Source organism: Arthroderma uncinatum (assembly GCF_011692745.1).
Source record: "Arthroderma uncinatum strain CBS 119779 chromosome Unknown scaffold5, whole genome shotgun sequence".
Lineage (NCBI taxonomy): Eukaryota > Fungi > Ascomycota > Eurotiomycetes > Onygenales > Arthrodermataceae > Arthroderma > Arthroderma uncinatum.
In genome coordinates, this window is record NW_022983867.1 from 1,137,663 (window position 1) to 1,157,866 (window position 20,204).

Genomic DNA, 20,204 nt, shown 5'->3' on the forward strand with positions numbered 1-20,204 from the left:
GGTATCTCGGTATAGAGTCTATTCTTCCAGCGCAGAGAGTGAGCGTGTGGTTTCAACGACAGACGAAGATGCCAGGTGAGCGAAGGGAGTATGATATGCCAGGAGGTGAAAGTCCTCCCATCGCTCACCCCCGACGGCATAAGGGAAAGTCGCTCTGGCGTCGCTCCCCAAGATAGAAATCACAGGCCGAGGACCGAGGCTCCCTGTCTCGCATGACACATCATGTGACCTCACTTATCCTCCCAGCCTTTACACGAGGTCGTCAGTCTGATATTCCATTATCTAGCTGAAGAGCTTCAAGGGCATGAGTTATAGACGTGGAGTACGATTCTTCTTCCGGGGCGGGTAGGCATGGATTTGCTTTAGCTTCATTGTTATTAGGCAGCTCGAACTGGCAAGACTTTGTATCTGATATAAGGTAAATGACTATCTGATAATTACAAGAATAATGATGACATTTTGTGACCCTGATATGAAACCCAGCTCGCTCATTGAGGGAGGGGACTGGGCGATTAACGACGGGTTGAAATATGCTTTCTCACTCTCAAAACCTCACCATCTCGATGAGCCACGACAGAATGCCGCAGCGTAGAGTGAGATGTCGCCGGAAAGCATCTACTTCATCCCAAGTCCGTTATCCACAGGAACTGTGGCAACAGCCGGTCGAAGATGAAAGCTGAGGTTCTTGATAGAAGAGAGAGAAGAAAAGAAGAAGTTTCGTGTGTAGGAGGTTGAAGATTTCCAAAGTTGGAACGGAGCGGGATATTATTCTTCCGGTCATGTGTTGTAATCACCCTGGCTGTGATTGGCTCCGACATCTGCCGTCCATTCTTACATAAGCCGAGGGCAACTTGATCGATGTCGGACGTTGGTTTGGGCTTGTCCATGATGTGCTTTGGAAGGTAAAAGACACTGAGCAATTCATTCGAACACGAAGATGTTTTCAAACAGACTAGCACAGCAGTCGCTGAGACGACGTAAGTGCTCATACCGCATCAATTGACCGGTCGGCCGTGGTACTGACTGGTGTCCTAGTTGCGACACAACATCCATCCGCATTCAGAAGCTCGGTGTCCAAGTTCGCGAAGCCGGCTGCCATTGCAACTGGAAACTATGCTCAGATCAGGTCAGTTCTTGCATAGTTGAGTCGAAGTTCCTATTATCGGACGGCAGACGCCTCGTCTTGACTTCCTCGTGGACTCGTGTGGTCGCGAAACCGATAATTCGTGCCTTCGTTTCAAGTCGACATGACGACCGGAAAATGATGGATATAGGGCTAATTTCCTGTAGACCAGCAACGTCTGCCTCTGCACCTGCATCAGAGACCACCGATCCAACAAAAATCCTGGCCAAACAGCGCCTTAACCGTCCCGTCTCTCCACATCTCAGCATCTACCAGCCCCAGATAACCTGGTACCTATCCAGTCTTAACCGTATCACCGGTGCCGTTCTCTCTGGCAGTCTCTACATCTTCGCTAGCGCCTATCTCGTTTCCCCTCTGCTCGGATGGCACCTTGAGTCCGCGTCGTTGGCCGCTGCCTTTGCCGCCCTCCCAATCGTCGCCAAGCTTGGGTTGAAATTCACCATGGCCCTCCCATTTACCTTCCATTGCTTCAACGGCTTGAGACATCTTGTATGGGATATGGGAAAGCAGCTGACCAACCAGCAGGTCATTACAACTGGGTGGACTGTGGTCGGGTTGACCCTTACCAGCGCCCTTGCATTGGCTCTTATCTAATTTTATACTAAAGTATCCTGAACCACCAAGCTTCCAGCTGTCTCCTCTGTATTATTGTCTACTGTTAACTGTATATGTTTTTTGAAATTCTTCATCTATTCTTAGCCTTTTTACCCAACTAAGATAACATTCTATAAATCTATGATGGGTTTCTGTAGAAAAATAGTTACAGTGCATGATAGAGCTGGTATTTGTTTTCTATGTAGGGGGGCTTATTAAACATTATATTAAAGGGCCATGGGGTAAAGCAAGATGTCTAGGGACACATCAGCGTACCCAACAAAACTACTAGACACACATACTATCCACAGAACTTCATTGAATAAATCTCTGCCCTTTGCTTCCCTTCACCGCACAACTAGGAAAGTCAATCTCAAATAAGCATAATTGTCTGTAGCTTAAGTAACTGAAGGTTTGTTCTGGTTGCTATGTTTGGCTGGCCGGACTGCTGAAGCTGGGTGAAGTCGTGATGCATATGCATTAAGAGGAAAGTCAATTCTTTTTTTGATAGGGTTTTTTGGGTTATGGTTTTCATTGATGGTGAAGACGGTGTGGGGTATTAATTATTGCAGCTGGTTCTAGACGTGGCATGGCGCATTTAACAGTTTTTTTTTGGTCTTATTTTCGGTGGAATAGAGTAGCCATAGTAGGCGTGATAGCATTGATATCAAAGCATCTCTGGGATTTTTGACCGAAGATGCGGATATTCATGTATGCTGAAGTTCAAGCTGGGCTTGGAGGTGGGTTTGGTGGAGCTGGACGAGGAGACAGAGGACCAGAAACCGAGAAGTCGTAAGATGGATTGGCGGCATCGAATTCAACCAAAGGGTTCTCAACAGTGGTGAATTTGCGCTGAAAGCGTGGAGTTTCTGGCACCTGGAGCTGCAAGCCATAAAGGCTGCTGGTTTGGTTCAAAGTACAATGCATTGTGCGTGTTCTTGTACTTTTGCAGGGAGCTGGCTGAGGAAGGTTGAAGATTGAAAGCTAATAAGGCGATATTCAAAGGGCTTCTTTTTGAGCGTGTGGGAGAGTATGAGAGAGTGAGGAAGAGTGAGAGTGAGTGTGTGTGCGAAGTTATTTAAACGAGAAAACTCTTCAGGCTCAGAGTAACACTGGACAGGACCTTATCTTATATACTATCAAGGCCTGGCCATGCTAGCTTGTAAAAGATATGTGAAAGGAGCCCTAACCAGAACACGTGAACATGATACAGAGCATAAGGATGAAGTTATGCTGCGTGGGTTGGCTTGTCAGCGGCAACATGCAGGCTGCCGTTGTACCCTCGTAGCCGCCTTGCCGGTCTCTCGTTTGACTGGCCGCCTTAATACCTTCCCGTAGGAGGGTTACAGCAGATATAGCTCTGGTCCAGGTAATAATAAACAACATGGGAGCACCCGTGAAGGTCCCGTCCGCGAAGTAAACGCTGCAAGGCCCACGAAGGCGATGGACCCGGCCAAACGGGGAAATATAAACAAACACACCATAACCCTTTCAATCTCTATGCAATAACCAAAGCAAACTCGAGGCTAGACCGCAAGGTGGCAAGATAACAGACGGCTCAAACGGTATCTGTTATGGATATATATCTAGTCCTATACTCCAACCAGAGCGGCTGGAATACGGAACGTGAAAAGGCCCATTACCTGGTTGTAATGAGAAGAATAGCAAACACATAAATTATTATCCCTTGAGGACGGGAGATATCGTGCGTATCCCCTGTACTGCAGTGAAATATCTTGAAGTTCAAGAGAATTCGTGCACTTGCAGGTAACTCGACAGTAATCATGCGTCGGACTGACAAGATGGCATCTCTTATAGGGTTATTATAGCCATAACACATAAGCAACAGATATACCCTTTACAGGATAAGACTGGATTATCAGCCTTCATAGGTATGATTTCTATCGCTCCAGCATTACTCCTGCTGTAGGTCATATCAGGACGACAGCTTTAAATTCATGAAGATATCAGGACGAGCCTCAGAGTCACAACGGGATGCAAAGACAAAACGGCTCAACTCGTCCTATTAAGTGTTCAACATGGATCGAATCTTCAGCGTATATAACAGTAGAATGATCGTAGTTCACTTCGTAGTTGACTTGGGAGAGCTGCACTTGTCCCGATCGGGGCTAGCGTGATCGTGTGAGAAATCTCGTAGCTTTGGAGCATCTTCGACTGTTGAACCGAAACGACATTTCCAGGCCGCCTTGATACCTCCGGACACATAACGGACAGGCCTCTATTTCTACCAATGGCTTTCAAAATTGCTCCTATCCAGACAATTGCTGGTTTTGCCCAGCCTGCGCGCCGGCGCGCCCCACGCTTCCTCCTCCCGTTCTGCTCACAGTCCCAATCGAGCTCTCGACGAAGAATATCATCCACACACGCTCCCCAGGAACAGCAGACCGTGTCAGCTCCGACTCCGCGATGGCAACAAACTCCCCCTGCCATGAAGGCGCCGGTGAGACTGCGCACCTCCTCCCGGGAGGAATTTAAGGTCAACTCCGACCCTGCGGTGCTGGACAACTTTTATGTTCGAGTGCTAGGACAAGACGGTGATAAACTGTTATCTGAGGAGGTTAAATGGCAGGCGGTTACCCATAAGAGTTTTGACCAGGGACGGAGAGGATTTAATGACCGACTGGCTTATTTTGGTATGTCTTCCTGGCCCCAAGAGATGCGGACGTGGGATAGCTCCGTTGCTGATAGTAATCTTCTGCTCTAGGCAAGCAAGTAATTATGCTCCAGGCGTCACTTGCTCTCATTCAGAATCCCACGGTCTATGCCCAACCACTTAAGCCAGACTCGCATGGGAGACAGCCGTACGAGTCCCCGGCCCTCAGAGGGCTCGAGGTTTTGTCTCAGACCACGAGGAGCCAATTGACACGGAGGAAGGAGATGTCCGCCCTTGCTAGACATTACGGCATTAGTGATGTCCTCAGATGGCTACCAAGAAAGGTGGGTGCATGGCTGGACCATGCCTTATCTCAAATATGCTACATACGCTCGTACTGACTGGACGTTTTAGGAAAACTTGACTGAATCTGGAGTTGATACGGTATACACCCACGCTATGTACGCGGTCATTGGAGCCGTTGCACTCGAAAACGGAAGCAAAGTCGCAAACGAAATAACCCGTGAGAAAATCCTGAAGCCGCTAGGGTTCAAACTCGCCTGACCGGCAGTGCGGTAAATAGATATACACTTGGCTTATGGCATTGGCATGGCGTTGAAGATATTCTGTTTGACACCTTTGAGCCTAGATTCTGCTCTTAATTGTTTGTATTTTATATATTTTTCTTTCTATTTCGACCTCTTAAGGCTTGTACTATATTAACAGGCGGATGAATGTAAACCTAGCCCCTCCAGCTCTCCTACTATCAATCTGCAACACGCAACTGTGTAGTTAGTCGAGAGATTGTATGACTTCTCTGACACCGCCCGCGCAACATGAAAATGCCCGGCCAGTTCTTATGAAGTCCATGATTTTGGTCTACGCATCACAATATCGCTTAGCGCAGCAATTGAAGACCCTGATATGACCTGACAGAAAGCCAGAAGCCAAGATTAGAGATCAGCCCTGTAAACAAGACCGAAGGTGTTGGCTAGCACTGTCTGAAGGATGCGCGTTTGTGAAGAAAAGAAGAAGAAAAACGTTCAAAGTCGGAAATTTTGGAGGAGGGTTTTATAGGGCGGCGCTAGGCCGGATGTGGACACGCAGTCGAGCGGCGTGTCTAGAGATAGCGAAACGAACTACAGACGGATAACAGCGAAAGGAGAGGAACAAACGGGATCTCGATGCGACGCTGGAGACAGTGACGACGGTACTGACGACGGCTCTGACAGTGGAATGAATTGACGGCCAGAATTACCCCATCTACTCTTGTGAACAAACTATGACGAATTAGATATGAGCCGTTGTTGCCTCCGTCATCTCTGAAGAAGCTATTCGAAGAGGGTCCCTGTTTTTATATCTCGCTCAACAATGGCTTCGGCGGTTTTCTTCCTGGACCTGAAGGGCAAGGTATGTGCTTCCCCGGCTCGAGGTTTGGTGCTGTCATTTTTTACTGACATTCGAGTTCCCCTCAGACCCTCCTTGCCCGCAACTATCGAGGGGATATCCCCATGTCCGCGGTTGAGAAATTCCCTATCCTACTCAGCGAAGCCGAAGAAGAGAGTTCTGCAGTTCCTCCCTGTTTTTCCTCCGAGGGCGTTAACGTAGGTAAATTCTCTTGCGCGAGGCATAACGTTCAGATTTGGGACGGGCGCAGTTATGGTCAGCTCATGTTTGCTGATAATACCAACTGCACATAGTACCTCTACATCCGCCATAGCAATCTATACGTCCTCGCGCTCACGAAGCGAAACACAAATGCCGCCGAAATACTTCTCTTCCTACACAAGATTGTGGAGGTGTTTACGGAATACTTCAAGGAATTGGAAGAGGAGAGTATCCGAGACAATTTTGTCATTATATATGAGTTGCTGGATGAGATGATGGACTTTGGCCATCCACAAACGACAGAAAGCAAAATATTACAAGAGTATGATTACATGTTCAACGTTTCCAGAGATAGGAGGAGGGGTATAGCTAACCTACTGTTTCCCCACGATCTAGATACATTACCCAAGAATCGCACAAATTGGAAGTACAAGCACGGCCACCCATAGCTGTTACAAACGCCGTTTCATGGAGAAGCGAAGGCATTCGATACCGTAAAAATGAGGTGTTCCTAGACGTCGTTGAATCGCTGAACCTTCTGGTTTCTGCTACCGGAAACGTTCTTCGATCGGAAATTCTGGGAGCTGTGAAGATGAAGTGCTACCTCAGTGGCATGCCGGAACTCCGACTGGGCTTAAATGACAAAGTTATGTTCGAAACAACTGGTCGAGCAACCAGGGGTAAGGCAGTGGAAATGGAGGACGTCAAGTTCCATCAGTGTGTACGGCTGTCCAGATTCGAAAACGATAGAACTATTAGCTTTATTCCGCCAGACGGCGAGTTCGAACTTATGAGCTACCGACTCAACACTCAAGTGAAACCGTTGATATGGGTGGAGTGTCTGGTGGAGTCACACTCCGGCTCGCGGATGGAATATATGCTAAAGGTATGTTAACCCCTATTCCCTCTACTTCGCATAACATCTGCGACGGGACCAAAAGCAATATTTGAATGCTAACCTGTCGATCTTCTTTCATCCAGGCAAAAGCACAATTCAAGCGACGTAGCACAGCTAACAACGTGGAAATCCTCGTCCCAGTACCCGAGGATGCAGACTCACCGAGATTCCGAACAAATGTAGGAACCGTCCACTATGCGCCTGAGAAGTCTGCGATTATATGGAAAATCAAGCAGTTTGGCGGAGGAAAAGAATTCCTCATGCGCGCAGAGTTAGGGCTACCATCCGTCAAGGGTGATGACGAACATGGCGGTGGCATGACAGGTGGCTTTGGCGGAAGCATGGGTGGTGCAGGACAAAGCGGAAAAGGGAAGCGGCCTATCAATGTCAAATTTGAGATTCCGTATTTCACGACCAGCGGCATCCAAGTCCGCTACTTAAAGATCACGGAACCAAAGGTACGTCATACATACGGGCACGATGCCAGCCCTTTCTGTTCCTTCTGTTCTTTCCGCGCTTTCTCTTTATCTCTTCATCTCTTTATCTACTCTCTACACTCGCTTTCATCCCCATGCACCAACCTGCAAGCCCTGGGCGCTCCCATATTCTATCCGCACCCTTCATCTCCGTCGTGTTGTTTCTGTCCCGTGCCAAGATGCGATTGTCTAGCTCCCTTGCCACGCTTGCCATGTCGTACATATACCTCCCCCGCATGGGCGATTCCGTGTGTTCCATTGTCTTCATTCACCAATCCATGGAATGTGGCTTTCTTGCTAATCCCTGTTTCTTTTGCTTTGCTGGCCAATGCTGACTCGATACTGACTCGTAGCTTCAATACCCTTCGCTTCCTTGGGTGCGCTACATCACTCAATCTGGGGATATCGCGGTTCGCTTGCCTGAGGCCCAATAGCTGCTGTAGGGTGGCTTATGCTCGCTCTTTACCTTGATTCCAAACGAAAAAAAAGGGTCTCTTGGGCTTTTAGAACTGCATTCCGTACATGAGTAGCGTATTTATAATGGTTTTAAAAAAAGGAATAAAGGAATCTGTGGTTCATCACGGATCTATACAACCGTTTCTTGAGTATTTCGTATTCCGCTTTCTGCCGTAATATACATAACATGTCTTGGAACGGGAATCATTAAAACTGAGCAAAACGCAGGCAAATCATACAAAAAGTTGCCCTCGGCAGCAGAGAGGGACAAGATAACAACTTCCGCTTTACGAACGGTGTGTAACCGAGAATCCTACAAACAAACGAAATATGCGCGTGTCAATGTTGCCAAGGTGCTGAGATGCATATAACACAAGCAGAAGAAAGAATAAAACGTATGTATCGGAACGAGGAAAGGAGCAGGCCGAGAGAAACGAGAAAAGAGAAAACGTTGGAGGCTTATAAACTTCACTAGGGTCTGACATGGGGGTTGGGATCAAATGCGTTGGCAACAAGCATCGGAGACGGCAAGGGGATAAACTCTTCAGCGCAGAGGGGGTACTATCAGACAAGCCTGAAGTACCGACGTATGTATGAGTTTAAGGAAATGTTCAACCAAAACTGGAAAAGCAAATGTAACGAGTGTGTAGTTCGTCTCTATCTCTCTCTCCCTCACTCTATTACACCCCCTTTCAGAGGTTGGGACTATCCGTAGCTTTAAGCAGAGCACCGTAATCGCCACGCTGAAATTTCTGGAGGTCTACCTTCGACTCACGCATGTCCCCAGCTTCTGGGTCAAGTCTAATTGTAACAACCACTCCATGACGGTCGATCCCTATTCAGTGGCCGTTAGAGCGCTCTCTGGTAAGAACTAATATGCCGACGAGCGGACTTACTCTGAGGGTCTGATCGGTGGCGCACCCAGCGAGGTGGCCTAAAGCAGCGTTGCATTGTCTCTATGAGACATGATGCATCTCGTTCCCTAGGGCAAGAGGAGGCAATAAGGGCCACAATCAAGGCGAGGTCGCCTGTGAGATGCGTAAACGGAACATCACTGGAATGGCTAGCATTGTATGAATCTGGTAGAAGCTCAGGGACCCAATCGCGAGATCCTCGTCCTGCAAGTGTGACGCTGGTGCCGTAAAATGTAGCAACTGAGAGATTCTGGCTCTCGTCGTCGTCGAAACGTATTCTTCTCCAACGTTGCTCGGCCCGCTGGGCAGGGGGTTTCGTGCAGTCCGCTGGAATTGCAAAGAAATATGATGTTGCCGATCTGTAGAGCAGGCTGCAGACAGCAAAATCACCATCTCCGGGGTTCCTAACACGAGTCACATTCTCCGGAGTCCGTTGCAGCCATCCAGTACTGGAGTGCCTGTCGAAAATGCCATCGTCCCTAGGCAACCAAAGCCCATCATCGTCGAATCGCGGATTGTCGTCATTTGGCTCTATGTAGTCCACTTTGAAGAGGAACCTCAGCCGTCTGTATCTCTCGTCACTCATTGTTTGGATAGAATATGTAGCTTCGGTCAATGATTGCGATGCGCCAGGGCGAAGAAACATAGATTAATCGTTGTATAGCGAGGATGTTTAAACATTAAGAGTAAGCTATCTCGTTCAATATGAGCGCTTAGGAAGACTAGAAGAGTTAGTAGGCTTCGCGTGGTATGAAATAGCAATCCCATTGAGTTTCTCCTGATGCCGAAGGATTTAACTTCTTATAGCCGGTTACCATTGAGGCTCATAAAATTGCGCCGGCTCATAGCGCGGTTCAAAGGATTGCCTGGGGGAGTTGCCGTGTCCTCGCATCGCAACTGATTGCAGTAATAGATCCTCCTCGTGTTTCATTTTGGAGTGGTAATGGCTATCATGTGCGCATGTAACACCTGCGTTGATACCCAATCGATGGCCAAGTCACGGGCGAGTAGTGCCCTTTCCCATGCGGTTCAGAAGACTTGCGGACAAGAGCAAATACGTTAGGTACCAAGCATGAATTATGTCATAACCTAGCCGAGATATTCCACCACAGGGTGAGGGGTATGACAGCCTTTAGATTGCGGAAGGATGTGGGCGATTGTGGTTGGATTGGCGAATGCACGGGGGCCACATTTTATCGACTCCAGAGCCGAATCGTTTCGAGACAGGCAGGCCTGGAGTGGTAGTGAAGTACTTGAACAAATCTTTACCTCCGCCCGCGGAAATATTGACGAATTGTGCCCCGGTCGAAGGAGAATTCGTTTGGACCAGCAGCCGCCGTGGGTCCGGATATTGATATCGACGGAACGAGATGGTGCTGAATATCACATCTTGCTAGACCGACGGGGTATCATCTTGCTATCAAGGGGAACTATTTGGCTGTCTCAATAGAGAGCCTCCCTGAGAAGTGACATGACTAATTAGCGCTGATTGATGTCTCTATGCATGACGGCCAATAGTATGGTCAGACTGGCCTGCATCCTGGCTTGGGGAGAAATCCGAGGCTGGCATGTCAGGCAAGACTCATTCGACTTTTAAGGCCATGAACTGTCGCATATATCTGGGAGCCTAAGGCGCCAGGTTCAAGCCAGAAGTTTTTCAAAAGAGGGCAACGAGTGACGGTAGCAGCCGTCTTATATGTTTAAAAACGACGGGATCGCGCTCCATGCAGCAGATGATGTCGGCCACTTGGCGCAGCAGGTACATAGCCCCGTTTTTTTACTCTGGATGCCTTGCTGCCTTTCCAGCAGGATGAACCACTGAGGGCTCATCGGCCGCCGCTCCCACCGCGAGTAACACTGAAACCGTTACTTGATATAGACAAGTGCGCCGTTGACAGGGACCGCCATTGGATTGCTGGAACTGCCGGTCGTCAAAGGAAAGACGGCCTGGACTTCTCATGGCCCATGAGCGCATATATGCCGGGCAACGAATTCTTCATGCCCAAAACCTCCATATTGGCGACTCGGGTAGGCGGGTGTAGTATATTGGGCACGTGATTGTTGAAGGTTGGGTGACGGGTATGGCAGCTTGGATGTCTGTTCGCTGCGATGAGACGGAAGCCAGATATCACTGTGCTGGTCGTCGCCGTGGGATGGTGTCTGATTGAGTACTCTGTCCAGAGTCGTCGACATTTGGCCTGGCGTGCCTAACTACTGGAAGATTTGGATTTTCCTTTTCCGGAACGTGATCGTCTTGCTGGAATAAACATACATTGAATGCCCAAACACCACTTTCTACCGGAGCACTCGCCAAGGAGAGCTTATTGCCCTTTTTTGCCTGACAATGTAATTAGGCATCGATAGTCGATATTAATCTATGGGTTCATCACCACAAGCCATTCAGTCGGGCAATAGGCTTTGTGCATGGGGAATGATGGAGGGAGTCACTCCGATGATGGATTTCTACCAGGCCACAGAATACCCAAGACACTGCTGCACTGCCCCCAACCACTTCGGATATTACTAGGCCGAAGAGCGCGCTTAGCAATCTACCTCGACGCCGCGATTATGGGAAGTCATATTTCCCAGCAATACCGTATCTTCCACATGATAGGCCGGGTTTATATCGTTATCTTGGTCACAACTGCCTCTTTTGACGTGCCTCGAGTGAGTAAGCAGCGATATCCCCAAGCAGTCACTATTATTTTATATACTCCAATCTACAGGCCTTATAGAACTGTTGACCACAAGAGGGTCACCAATTGTCTATACACTCGATGGGATGGAGAATTGACCCTATATTGAAGGGTTTGGGGTGAAATTTGGCCTTACAACAATTCGTGACAATAAGAGGAATGGTACATTGCAATATAAAATGGGTGTTTTATAGACTTAAGGTCAACCTGAGGCCGGCTTCCAACTCACTACCTATGAATATCTGATATAGAATGCAGTGCTTTATATGCTGCCTGCAGAGTATTTACGGCCGGATAACCACAAAGGTTCAAGAGTTGGGATTATCTTGGCTTTAAGATTTGGGATTAAGCCGTATAACTACTTGGCAGATGGAAAGTACGTAATAAGGCCGTGCCCAGTACTTATCCAGTTATCCAGGCAAGTTAACTATTACTGTAGCTGCTCTACAATGCGATTAACTTAAGGAATAGTGGAGTTTGTTTGGCTAGTTTGTTCTATGCTTAAAAGGTGTAAAAGGTGGGAGAATGGCGATCCGTTCTGCTTCCGTTCCGTTTGGGCCGTTTTGGGCCGTTGTTCTTATATCCGAGCTAGGTGGAGTAAACAGGGACGTTTTGTCAGGAACCATTTGAATTCACCGCCCTATTACCAATTTATATACGAACAACCCTGGTAGTCTTTTTCTCGCTGGGCGAAGGGAGCGTGGAAAGCCCCGTTAAAGCATAAGCTCAACTGCACCACAATGCGATCTTTGGTGGACATGGATCCCCACAATATTATACGTTATCTCACTCCCATCCTAGATACTCCATAAGCAGCTCCATGTCATCTTAGGGTACGGAGCTGCCTCTTATACCTGTCATGGGCATTATCCATCAGATAATACCTGCACAGCCCCACCCTGCACTTTAAAATTTCCCATCAGATAAGATTATCTTAAAACTTTAATTAGACTGCACGAACGGAAATAACGTTAGATTCAATGCAAACTTTTACCTGACTCGCTGCGAAGCCCCTTTTCTAGCCAGCGAGCTCCCCCACGCAGCAATCTTCTATGTATGGAAGCACGGAAGTACCCCCTTCATTGTGGCGACCAAGTGCGATAAACAAGGTGAACGGGAAGAATAGGTCATCGGATGGCACGGCAGCACGGCCTCCGTGAATACTGATTGGGTCAATCCGTGCTCAGAGCCCCGCGGGATGCTTCATACGAGGCCCGTCCTCGCTGTCTGTGTAACACTCTGGGCCATGTTTTCGTGACCGCCATGCGACGGCCGACATCCGCGTCCTCTGATTTGATAGAAGCTGTCTTGTCTTGCTTCTCTTCTTCGTCTTTGCATGAATCGCGTGCAGTCGCCAAGCTGACTAAGGCGCAACGCTAACCCGTTTCAGGATCCCGCTCCACGTGAGGAACAACGCTGACTAATGATTTGTTTTTTGTTTCTAGGTATTCTCGGGAACTGCGGACGGACGAAAAAAATGACGTCTAAAACACATCTCCGGCCAGAAGAAAGCATGAAGAGCCATGGCAAACATGAAACACAGTCATAATGAGTCACCTTCCCTGCCAGAGGCAATGGCAAAGTGCATATCCTGGATGTCTGCTGGCGAGTCAAGCTTCCTCTACCATGGATGGCCAATTGCCGAGGGCGGCTCCGGGCATGCCTGTCAAGGGGGTGAGTCGAGCAAGTCCGAGAGAACTGCAACGAAAATACGGTGCCAACAGCACCAACGCCTTCGTGCCCGGGCGAGAGTGGGCCTGTTCTAGATATCTTCCCCCTCGGTCTTTCGAAGTCCGAGATTGAATCTTTTCCGGCCCCACACAAGGTTAAGTAAGAAGACACTCTGGATCCAAAACCCTGTTCAATTACGGTTGGTGAATCTCCCTTGATATTCTTCTTCGTCCTCCTCTTACTTTCCTCTCTTCCGCATAACGATAGGGCGCATTCCCCGTCCCTGCGTATATAAATATATCGGCTTTCCCGGTTGACTTGCCATAATTACATTTCAATAAAAGCATCATCCAAATTTCTTCAGTTTGCCTCTTCCTATTTTCCTTATAGCCTTTGGTTTCGTTTTATCACCTGGCTGGTGGTTACTACGAGGTTTTCCTAAACACCTAATATCAAACTCGACATCGCCGACTTCCTCCCCATGCATATGTATTGAGGGATACAACAGTGATACCTGATATTGGAAAGAACAATATCCATGGCTTCAAGTACCGCGGGGGCTAATTCTTCCAAATCAGAATTCCCCAGTGAAAGCTCGGATTCGGACACTATATTTACTGGTAGTGACTATGAGCGTGAACGGGAGAACCTGAGGAATGCCAACCGCCAGGGCTTGACACAACCGACTGGGGGGGTCAATGTACAGCAGGCGGAAGAAGACTTTGCTATCTTGAGCAAGGAGTTGTCTAGAATTTCGGAGAAATCGAAACGGCCTTTCTCCCGAGAACAAAACGGGATAAAAGAGAAGGGTTCTTACGATATTGAAGGCGCCTCTGACCACGACGAGCAGTTTGACCTGGAGGCTGCCCTTCATGGCTCCCGGGATGCAGAGGCAGAAGCTGGAATACGACCAAAGAGAATAGGTGAGTTACCGGATTACCTGGGAAACCTTTCCAAGGGTTCATACTAACTTCTCAAAGGTGTTATATGGGACGGCCTCACTGTTCGTGGTATCGGTGGAGTAAAGCATGCCGTACGAACGTTCCCCGATGCCGTAATTGATTTTCTCAACGTGCCGGCCACGATTTACAGCATGCTAGGATTTGCGAAGAAGGGCAAAGAGTTCGAAATCCTAAAGGACTTCAAAGGTGTAGCTAAGCCAGGTGAGATGGTCTTGGTTCTGGGTAAGCCCTCTTCAGGGTGTACGACCTTTTTGAAGGTGATAGCAAACCAGAGATTCGGATACACTGGTATCGATGGTGAGGTTCTCTATGGGCCCTTCGATTCAGATAACTTTGCGAAGCGTTACCGCGGAGAGGCAGTCTACAATCAAGAAGATGATATCCATCATCCCTCTCTCACTGTAGGGCAGACTCTTAGCTTCGCCCTGGATACCAAAACCCCTGGTAAACGGCCAGCAGGACTCTCAAAGGCTGAATTTAAGAAGAAGGCAAGGCTTCCCCAACCCCTCGAATACTTATGCCAAACCTCCACCATATCTAACCATGTCTATAGATCATCAACCTACTACTTAAAATGTTTAACATTGAGCACACTATCAACACCATCGTTGGTAACCAGTTTATGCGAGGTGTCTCTGGAGGCGAGAGGAAACGAGTCAGTATCGCCGAAATGATGGTTACTGCAGCCACTGTCTTAGCATGGGATAACACTACTCGTGGGTTGGATGCGTCGACAGCTCTGGATTTCGCCAAGTCTCTCCGGATTATGACCAATATCTATAAGACAACCACCTTCGTATCGCTATACCAAGCGTCAGAGAACATCTATAACCAGTTTGATAAAGTGATGGTACTAGATCAAGGTCGTCAAGTTTTCTTTGGACCAATTGACGAAGCCCGTGGCTATTTTGAAGGCTTAGGATTCAAAGAAAAACCGCGTCAAACCACCCCTGATTACCTTACTGGCTGTACCGATCCTTTTGAAAGGGAATATAAGGAAGGACGAAATGAAACCAACGTTCCATCCACTCCAGCTGATTTGGTTAAAGCCTTTGATGAATCAAAGTTCAATAAAGATCTAGACGATGAGATGGCCCGATATCGCACTACGCTCGAGGAGGAGAAACACATTCAAGAGGACTTTGAGATTGCCCATCGTGAAGCCAAACGAAAGTTCACCTCGAAATCCTCCGTCTACTCGGTGCCATTTTACTTGCAGGTCTATGCGCTCATGAACCGACAATTCTTGATTAAATGGCAGGACAAATTCTCTCTTACTGTCTCATGGATCACCTCAATCTCAATAGCTATTATTATCGGAACAGTCTGGCTAAGGCTTCCAGAAACCAGTGCTGGCGCATTCACCCGTGGTGGTCTCCTCTTTATCGCTCTACTTTTCAACGCTTTTCAAGCATTCGGTGAACTTGCATCGACAATGTTGGGACGCCCGATCATCAACAAACAACGTGCCTTTACCTTCTACCGCCCAAGTGCTCTATGGATCGCCCAGGTTGTAGTCGACATGGCTTTCTCTTCGACCTTGATTTTTGTGTTTAGTATTATCGTCTATTTCATGTGCGGTCTTGTGCTAGACGCAGGAGCATTCTTCTCATTCGTCCTAGTCATAATAACGGGATACCTTGCCATGACACTATTTTTCCGTACCGTTGGCTGCCTTTGCCCCGATTTCAACTATGCTTTGAAGGGAGTCTCTGTGCTGATTTCATTTTATGTCCTGACGTCCGGTTATCTAATTCAATGGCATAGCCAGCAGGTTTGGCTTCGATGGATATTTTATATCAATCCCCTTGGCCTTGGATTCTCATCGATGATGATCAACGAATTCAGCCGCCTTACCATGACTTGTGAGTCTGACTCCCTTATCCCTGCTGGACCAGGGTATTCGGATTTCGCGCATCAAGTTTGCACTTTGCCTGGTGGTGATCCGGGGTCAACTACTATTCCAGGGTTCAACTACCTCAGTCTAGCGTTCAATTATCAAACGGCCGATCAATGGAAAAACTGGGGTATCATCGTCGTTTTAATCGTCGCATTCTTGTTCGCTAACGCTTTCCTTGGTGAGGTGCTCACGTTTGGCGCTGGTGGAAAAACTGTCACTTTCTTTGCGAAAGAATCAAAGGAACTCAAGGACCTCAACGGAAAACTAATGAAGAAGAAGACCGACCGACAACAGAAGCGGATTGACGACACCGGATCGGACTTGCAGGTCACATCTAAAGCCGTCCTAACCTGGGAGAATCTCTGCTACGAGGTGCCTGTTCCTGGGGGGACACGGCGTCTTTTAAACAGTGTTTATGGATATGTTGAGCCAGGAAAACTCACTGCTCTCATGGGTGCTAGTGGTGCTGGTAAAACGACACTTCTTGATGTTCTGGCCTCGCGTAAAAACATTGGAGTTGTTACTGGTGATGTCCTGGTTGATGGTCGTCCTAGAGGCACTGCCTTCCAACGTGGAACGTCCTACGCTGAGCAACTTGACGTGCATGAACCTACACAGACTGTCCGCGAGGCCCTCCGTTTCTCTGCAACCCTCCGTCAACCATACGCTACTCCAGAATCGGAAAAATTCGCATATGTTGAAGAAATCATTTCACTCCTTGAGCTGGAAAACCTCGCGGATGCTATCATTGGTAGCCCCGAAACTGGGCTGTCGGTCGAGGAGCGAAAACGAGTAACTATCGGCGTGGAGTTAGCTGCAAAGCCACAGCTCCTACTATTCCTTGACGAGCCCACGTCTGGCCTTGACAGCCAGTCTGCCTTCAATATCGTTCGATTCCTTCGAAAGCTAGCTGCCGCTGGCCAAGCCATCCTTTGCACAATCCATCAACCCAACTCTGCCCTGTTCGAAAATTTTGATCGCCTCCTTTTACTTCAGCGTGGTGGTGAGTGTGTATACTTTGGCGACATTGGTAGGGATGCGAATGTCCTTATCGACTACTTCCACAGAAACGGTGCCGACTGTCCCCCTCAAGCAAACCCAGCTGAATGGATGCTTGATGCAATTGGCGCTGGCCAAGCCCCACGTATAGGAAACCGGGACTGGGGTGACATTTGGCGCACGTCGCCTGAGCTAGCGAATGTTAAAACTGGCATTGTTGAAATGAAGTCAAGTCGGATGCAAACCACTGACGGCCAGGCCATCGATCCAGAGTCTGAGAAAGAGTATGCCACTCCATTATGGCATCAGATAAAGGTCGTCTGTCACCGGACGAATTTGTCGTTCTGGAGATCCCCGAACTATGGCTTTACTCGCCTTTACAGCCATGTTGCTGTCGCCTTGATTACCGGCCTCTCATTCCTAAATCTAGATAAATCTCGAACGTCACTCCAGTATCGAGTTTTCGTCATCTTCCAGGTTACCGTTCTCCCTGCTCTGATCTTAGCTCAAGTAGAGCCCAAGTATGACTTATCTCGTCTGATCTTCTATCGGGAATCAGCGGCAAAAGCCTACAGACAATTCCCATTCGCGTTGGCAATGGTGCTTGCCGAGCTTCCTTACAGCATTATTTGTGCAGTGTGCTTTTACCTACCGCTCTACTATATGCCCGGTCTCCGCACAGAGTCAAGCCGAGCAGGATATCAATTCCTCATGGTTTTGATTACGGAGATATTTTCTGTAACCTTGGGCCAGGCAATTTCAGCTTTGACACCCAGCACATTTACAGCGGTCCTTCTCAACCCCCCGATTATAGTTATCTTCGCGCTACTATGTGGTGTTGCTGTACCAAAGCCTCAAATCCCTAAATTCTGGCGTGTGTGGCTTCATGAGTTGGATCCGTTTACACGCCTTGTCAGTGGCATGGTTGTGACCGAACTCCATGGGCAAGAAGTCAAATGCGCAGGCCTAGAGCTAAATCGATTCACCGCACCGCCTGGCGAAACCTGTGGCTCCTATATGGAGAAGTTCTTCTCCAATGGCGGACCTGGGTATTTAGTTAATAATGCCACAGATATGTGCGAATATTGTGCATACAAGGTCGGCGATGAGTTTTACAGGGTCTTCGGGATGTCGTTTGATAATAGGTGGAGAGACATGGGTATTTTCGCTGCCTTTATTGGAACGAACTTGCTCCTGCTATTTATTGGCGTAAGTACTACGCTTTGCTCCTCTATGATTTTGTATGGACATATCACTAACGAAGTATCTCTGTCTAGTCCCGATATTTCAACTTCAATCGACGGTAAACCGTTGAAATTCAGTACCCCGTTGCTATTCGGTTTAAAAGTTTGTTTCCCCGTTTTATTTTACCAGTAATTCTTATGCGTTTCAACGGCCGATAAGATATACACGTGTCTTGGACTTTATATAAACCTTTGCTTCTATTTTTGTTGTTGCTTACTTTAAATGCGGACTGCGTCTACGTTCGCACGTCCGGGTACATATTAAATAATAACCTGTATGGCATTCAAGATATATATGATTTACTCGTTCCCCACCCTCCTGTTTCGTGACCAACCATATATCTACATACTTATAAATTTAACCCTCCGGCGTACCTCAATGGTATGATTTGCAACGGAAATAACATTTGGTAGCATAGATTTGGGGGGTGGGTTGTAATTATCTGAGAAAAAATAGCAATCGTAATACTCGAGTATATACGCAGATGAACTAACTTGACTAATAAATGTATCGAAAACTAGCAATGATTGGAACCAAAATTAGTAAACTGTAGTAGCCACCGGGACGGGCCGAAAAGAGTGGAGGAGGCTGTGGGGTAACGTAAAAACTAGGTCAAGGGGGCTGGAACATACTTGAGGTTTTCCCTATCTGTCATATCAGAGAATGCCGTTGAGTCAAGATCACGCCCTTCCAAGCCACCTTCTTGTTGAGATTGAATGTGGTCACGACGGTTATTTTCCCTCCATAGCAGGAGCCCCAGCAGCGATATGACGGCCACTTCGATGAAATGTGAGACTATCATAGACCAGATCCCAAGGGGATATGACGGCCTGTATAATGTTACGTTAATGTCCACTTATTTATATTCTTGATACGCTAATGGGATGAAGAATCTTACGATTGTTCAGCAATATAAAAAAATGGACCAGCTATGTTCCCAGTGCAATATCCTAAGAATAGAACTGCACTTGTGACCACCTTCTTTGTGTGGCCTATGAGGGATATCAGAGATGTATTCCGGCTATAAGATGGAAGAATACTTACCAGCTGTGTTTGCAATCTGCAGGCTGAGTATCAAGACGGAAGCAGCATTGTATGGTCCGGTCAGATAGTAGCAAAGAAGTCGTCCTGCCTTTTGGTCGTGCTCAAGAAAACGGAGTCCAAAGGCGCCCGCAATATTAGGTAGAAGGAAAATGATTATAAAAAGACACCTTCGATTCTCGAACTTGTTGTTAAGGTATACGCAGAATAAGATCGATACGGCAATGATAAATCCGTATGGTACCTAGACCACAAAAAATTATACTGGTTAGTACAGGGTTGATTTAGGTTGTAAATTTCACAGAAGACAATCTCACCTGCATCAATGTGGTGACAAGTGTGGAGAACCCAAATCCCTTGATGATAATAGTTCCAAAGTTTGATATACCTCCATTGGGAATATTGCACCTGCAAATAGATATCGTTAAGAATTAGAGCATGTAACATGATGTAATGTCACTATCTACTCACACCAAGCCAAGCAAGAAAAAAAGATAAAGCTTGTAGTCCAAAAGCGCTTCCTGTATCTGGTATGGCTTAATCTTTTATTTTCGACTCCTGTTTGATTAGACCGAACTCGCTCAACCGCTCTGCGACGGTCCCTCGGGCAGAGGAATGGAGCCGTCACCGGGGAATCAGGAAGGAGGAGGAAAATTACAATTCCCCAAACGCAGCATAATGCTCCACTAAGTAACTGGATTAGTACTTTGTTGGTGATAAAAGCAAGAATATATATAGTACTTTGAACTTACATAATAATAAATTCGAATTTCCATGATGGCAGCACACCCTTGATACTTCCGATACCGTATCCAAGGAGGCCTCCTAGGGCGATGCCGAACCCGTTCGCGGTGTACCATAAACCGAGTCGTATAGGCTGTTCTTTTCGTGTATACCACATACTCGTGATGAGGAGAAATCCCGGGTCTGAACAAGCTTCGGCTGCACCTGCCAGAGTACGAAGCACTGCAAGGGTCGTGAAATCC

The 20,204-nt window shown here is 47.5% G+C and overlaps 5 protein-coding genes across 5 annotated transcripts; 4 read left to right on the plus strand and 1 right to left on the minus strand.

Annotated features, from left to right (window-relative positions):
* Window positions 1–937: 937 nt before the first annotated feature.
* Window positions 938–1,738, plus strand: GIQ15_06738 (succinate dehydrogenase cytochrome b560 subunit; the record flags this gene model as incomplete). Its single annotated transcript, XM_033554155.1, has 3 exons — window positions 938–977; window positions 1,036–1,126; window positions 1,291–1,738. The coding sequence occupies 3 exons, from the start codon at window positions 938–940 to the stop codon at window positions 1,736–1,738; spliced, it is 579 nt and encodes a 192-aa protein (XP_033403670.1).
* Window positions 1,739–3,989: 2,251 nt separating this feature from the next.
* GIQ15_06739 (RNase III domain-containing protein) lies at window positions 3,990–4,916 on the plus strand (the record flags this gene model as incomplete). The annotated part of the gene is made up of 3 exons (XM_033554156.1): window positions 3,990–4,392; window positions 4,464–4,696; window positions 4,767–4,916. The coding sequence occupies 3 exons, from the start codon at window positions 3,990–3,992 to the stop codon at window positions 4,914–4,916; spliced, it is 786 nt and encodes a 261-aa protein (XP_033403671.1).
* An 807-nt stretch (window positions 4,917–5,723) lies between these two features.
* On the plus strand, window positions 5,724–7,768 carry GIQ15_06740 (Adaptor complexes medium subunit family protein; the record flags this gene model as incomplete). Its single annotated transcript, XM_033554157.1, has 6 exons — window positions 5,724–5,762; window positions 5,828–5,956; window positions 6,053–6,282; window positions 6,357–6,846; window positions 6,942–7,316; window positions 7,688–7,768. 6 exons carry the CDS (start codon window positions 5,724–5,726, stop codon window positions 7,766–7,768), a joined length of 1,344 nt encoding a protein of 447 aa, XP_033403672.1.
* A 714-nt stretch (window positions 7,769–8,482) lies between these two features.
* On the minus strand, window positions 8,483–9,290 carry GIQ15_06741 (uncharacterized protein; the record flags this gene model as incomplete). The annotated part of the gene is made up of 2 exons (XM_033554158.1): window positions 8,483–8,625; window positions 8,687–9,290. 2 exons carry the CDS (start codon window positions 9,288–9,290, stop codon window positions 8,483–8,485), a joined length of 747 nt encoding a protein of 248 aa, XP_033403673.1.
* A 4,319-nt stretch (window positions 9,291–13,609) lies between these two features.
* On the plus strand, window positions 13,610–18,239 carry GIQ15_06742 (brefeldin A resistance protein; the record flags this gene model as incomplete). Its single annotated transcript, XM_033554159.1, has 4 exons — window positions 13,610–13,994; window positions 14,052–14,434; window positions 14,587–18,141; window positions 18,210–18,239. 4 exons carry the CDS (start codon window positions 13,610–13,612, stop codon window positions 18,237–18,239), a joined length of 4,353 nt encoding a protein of 1,450 aa, XP_033403674.1.
* Between the last annotated feature and the right edge of the window lie 1,965 nt (window positions 18,240–20,204).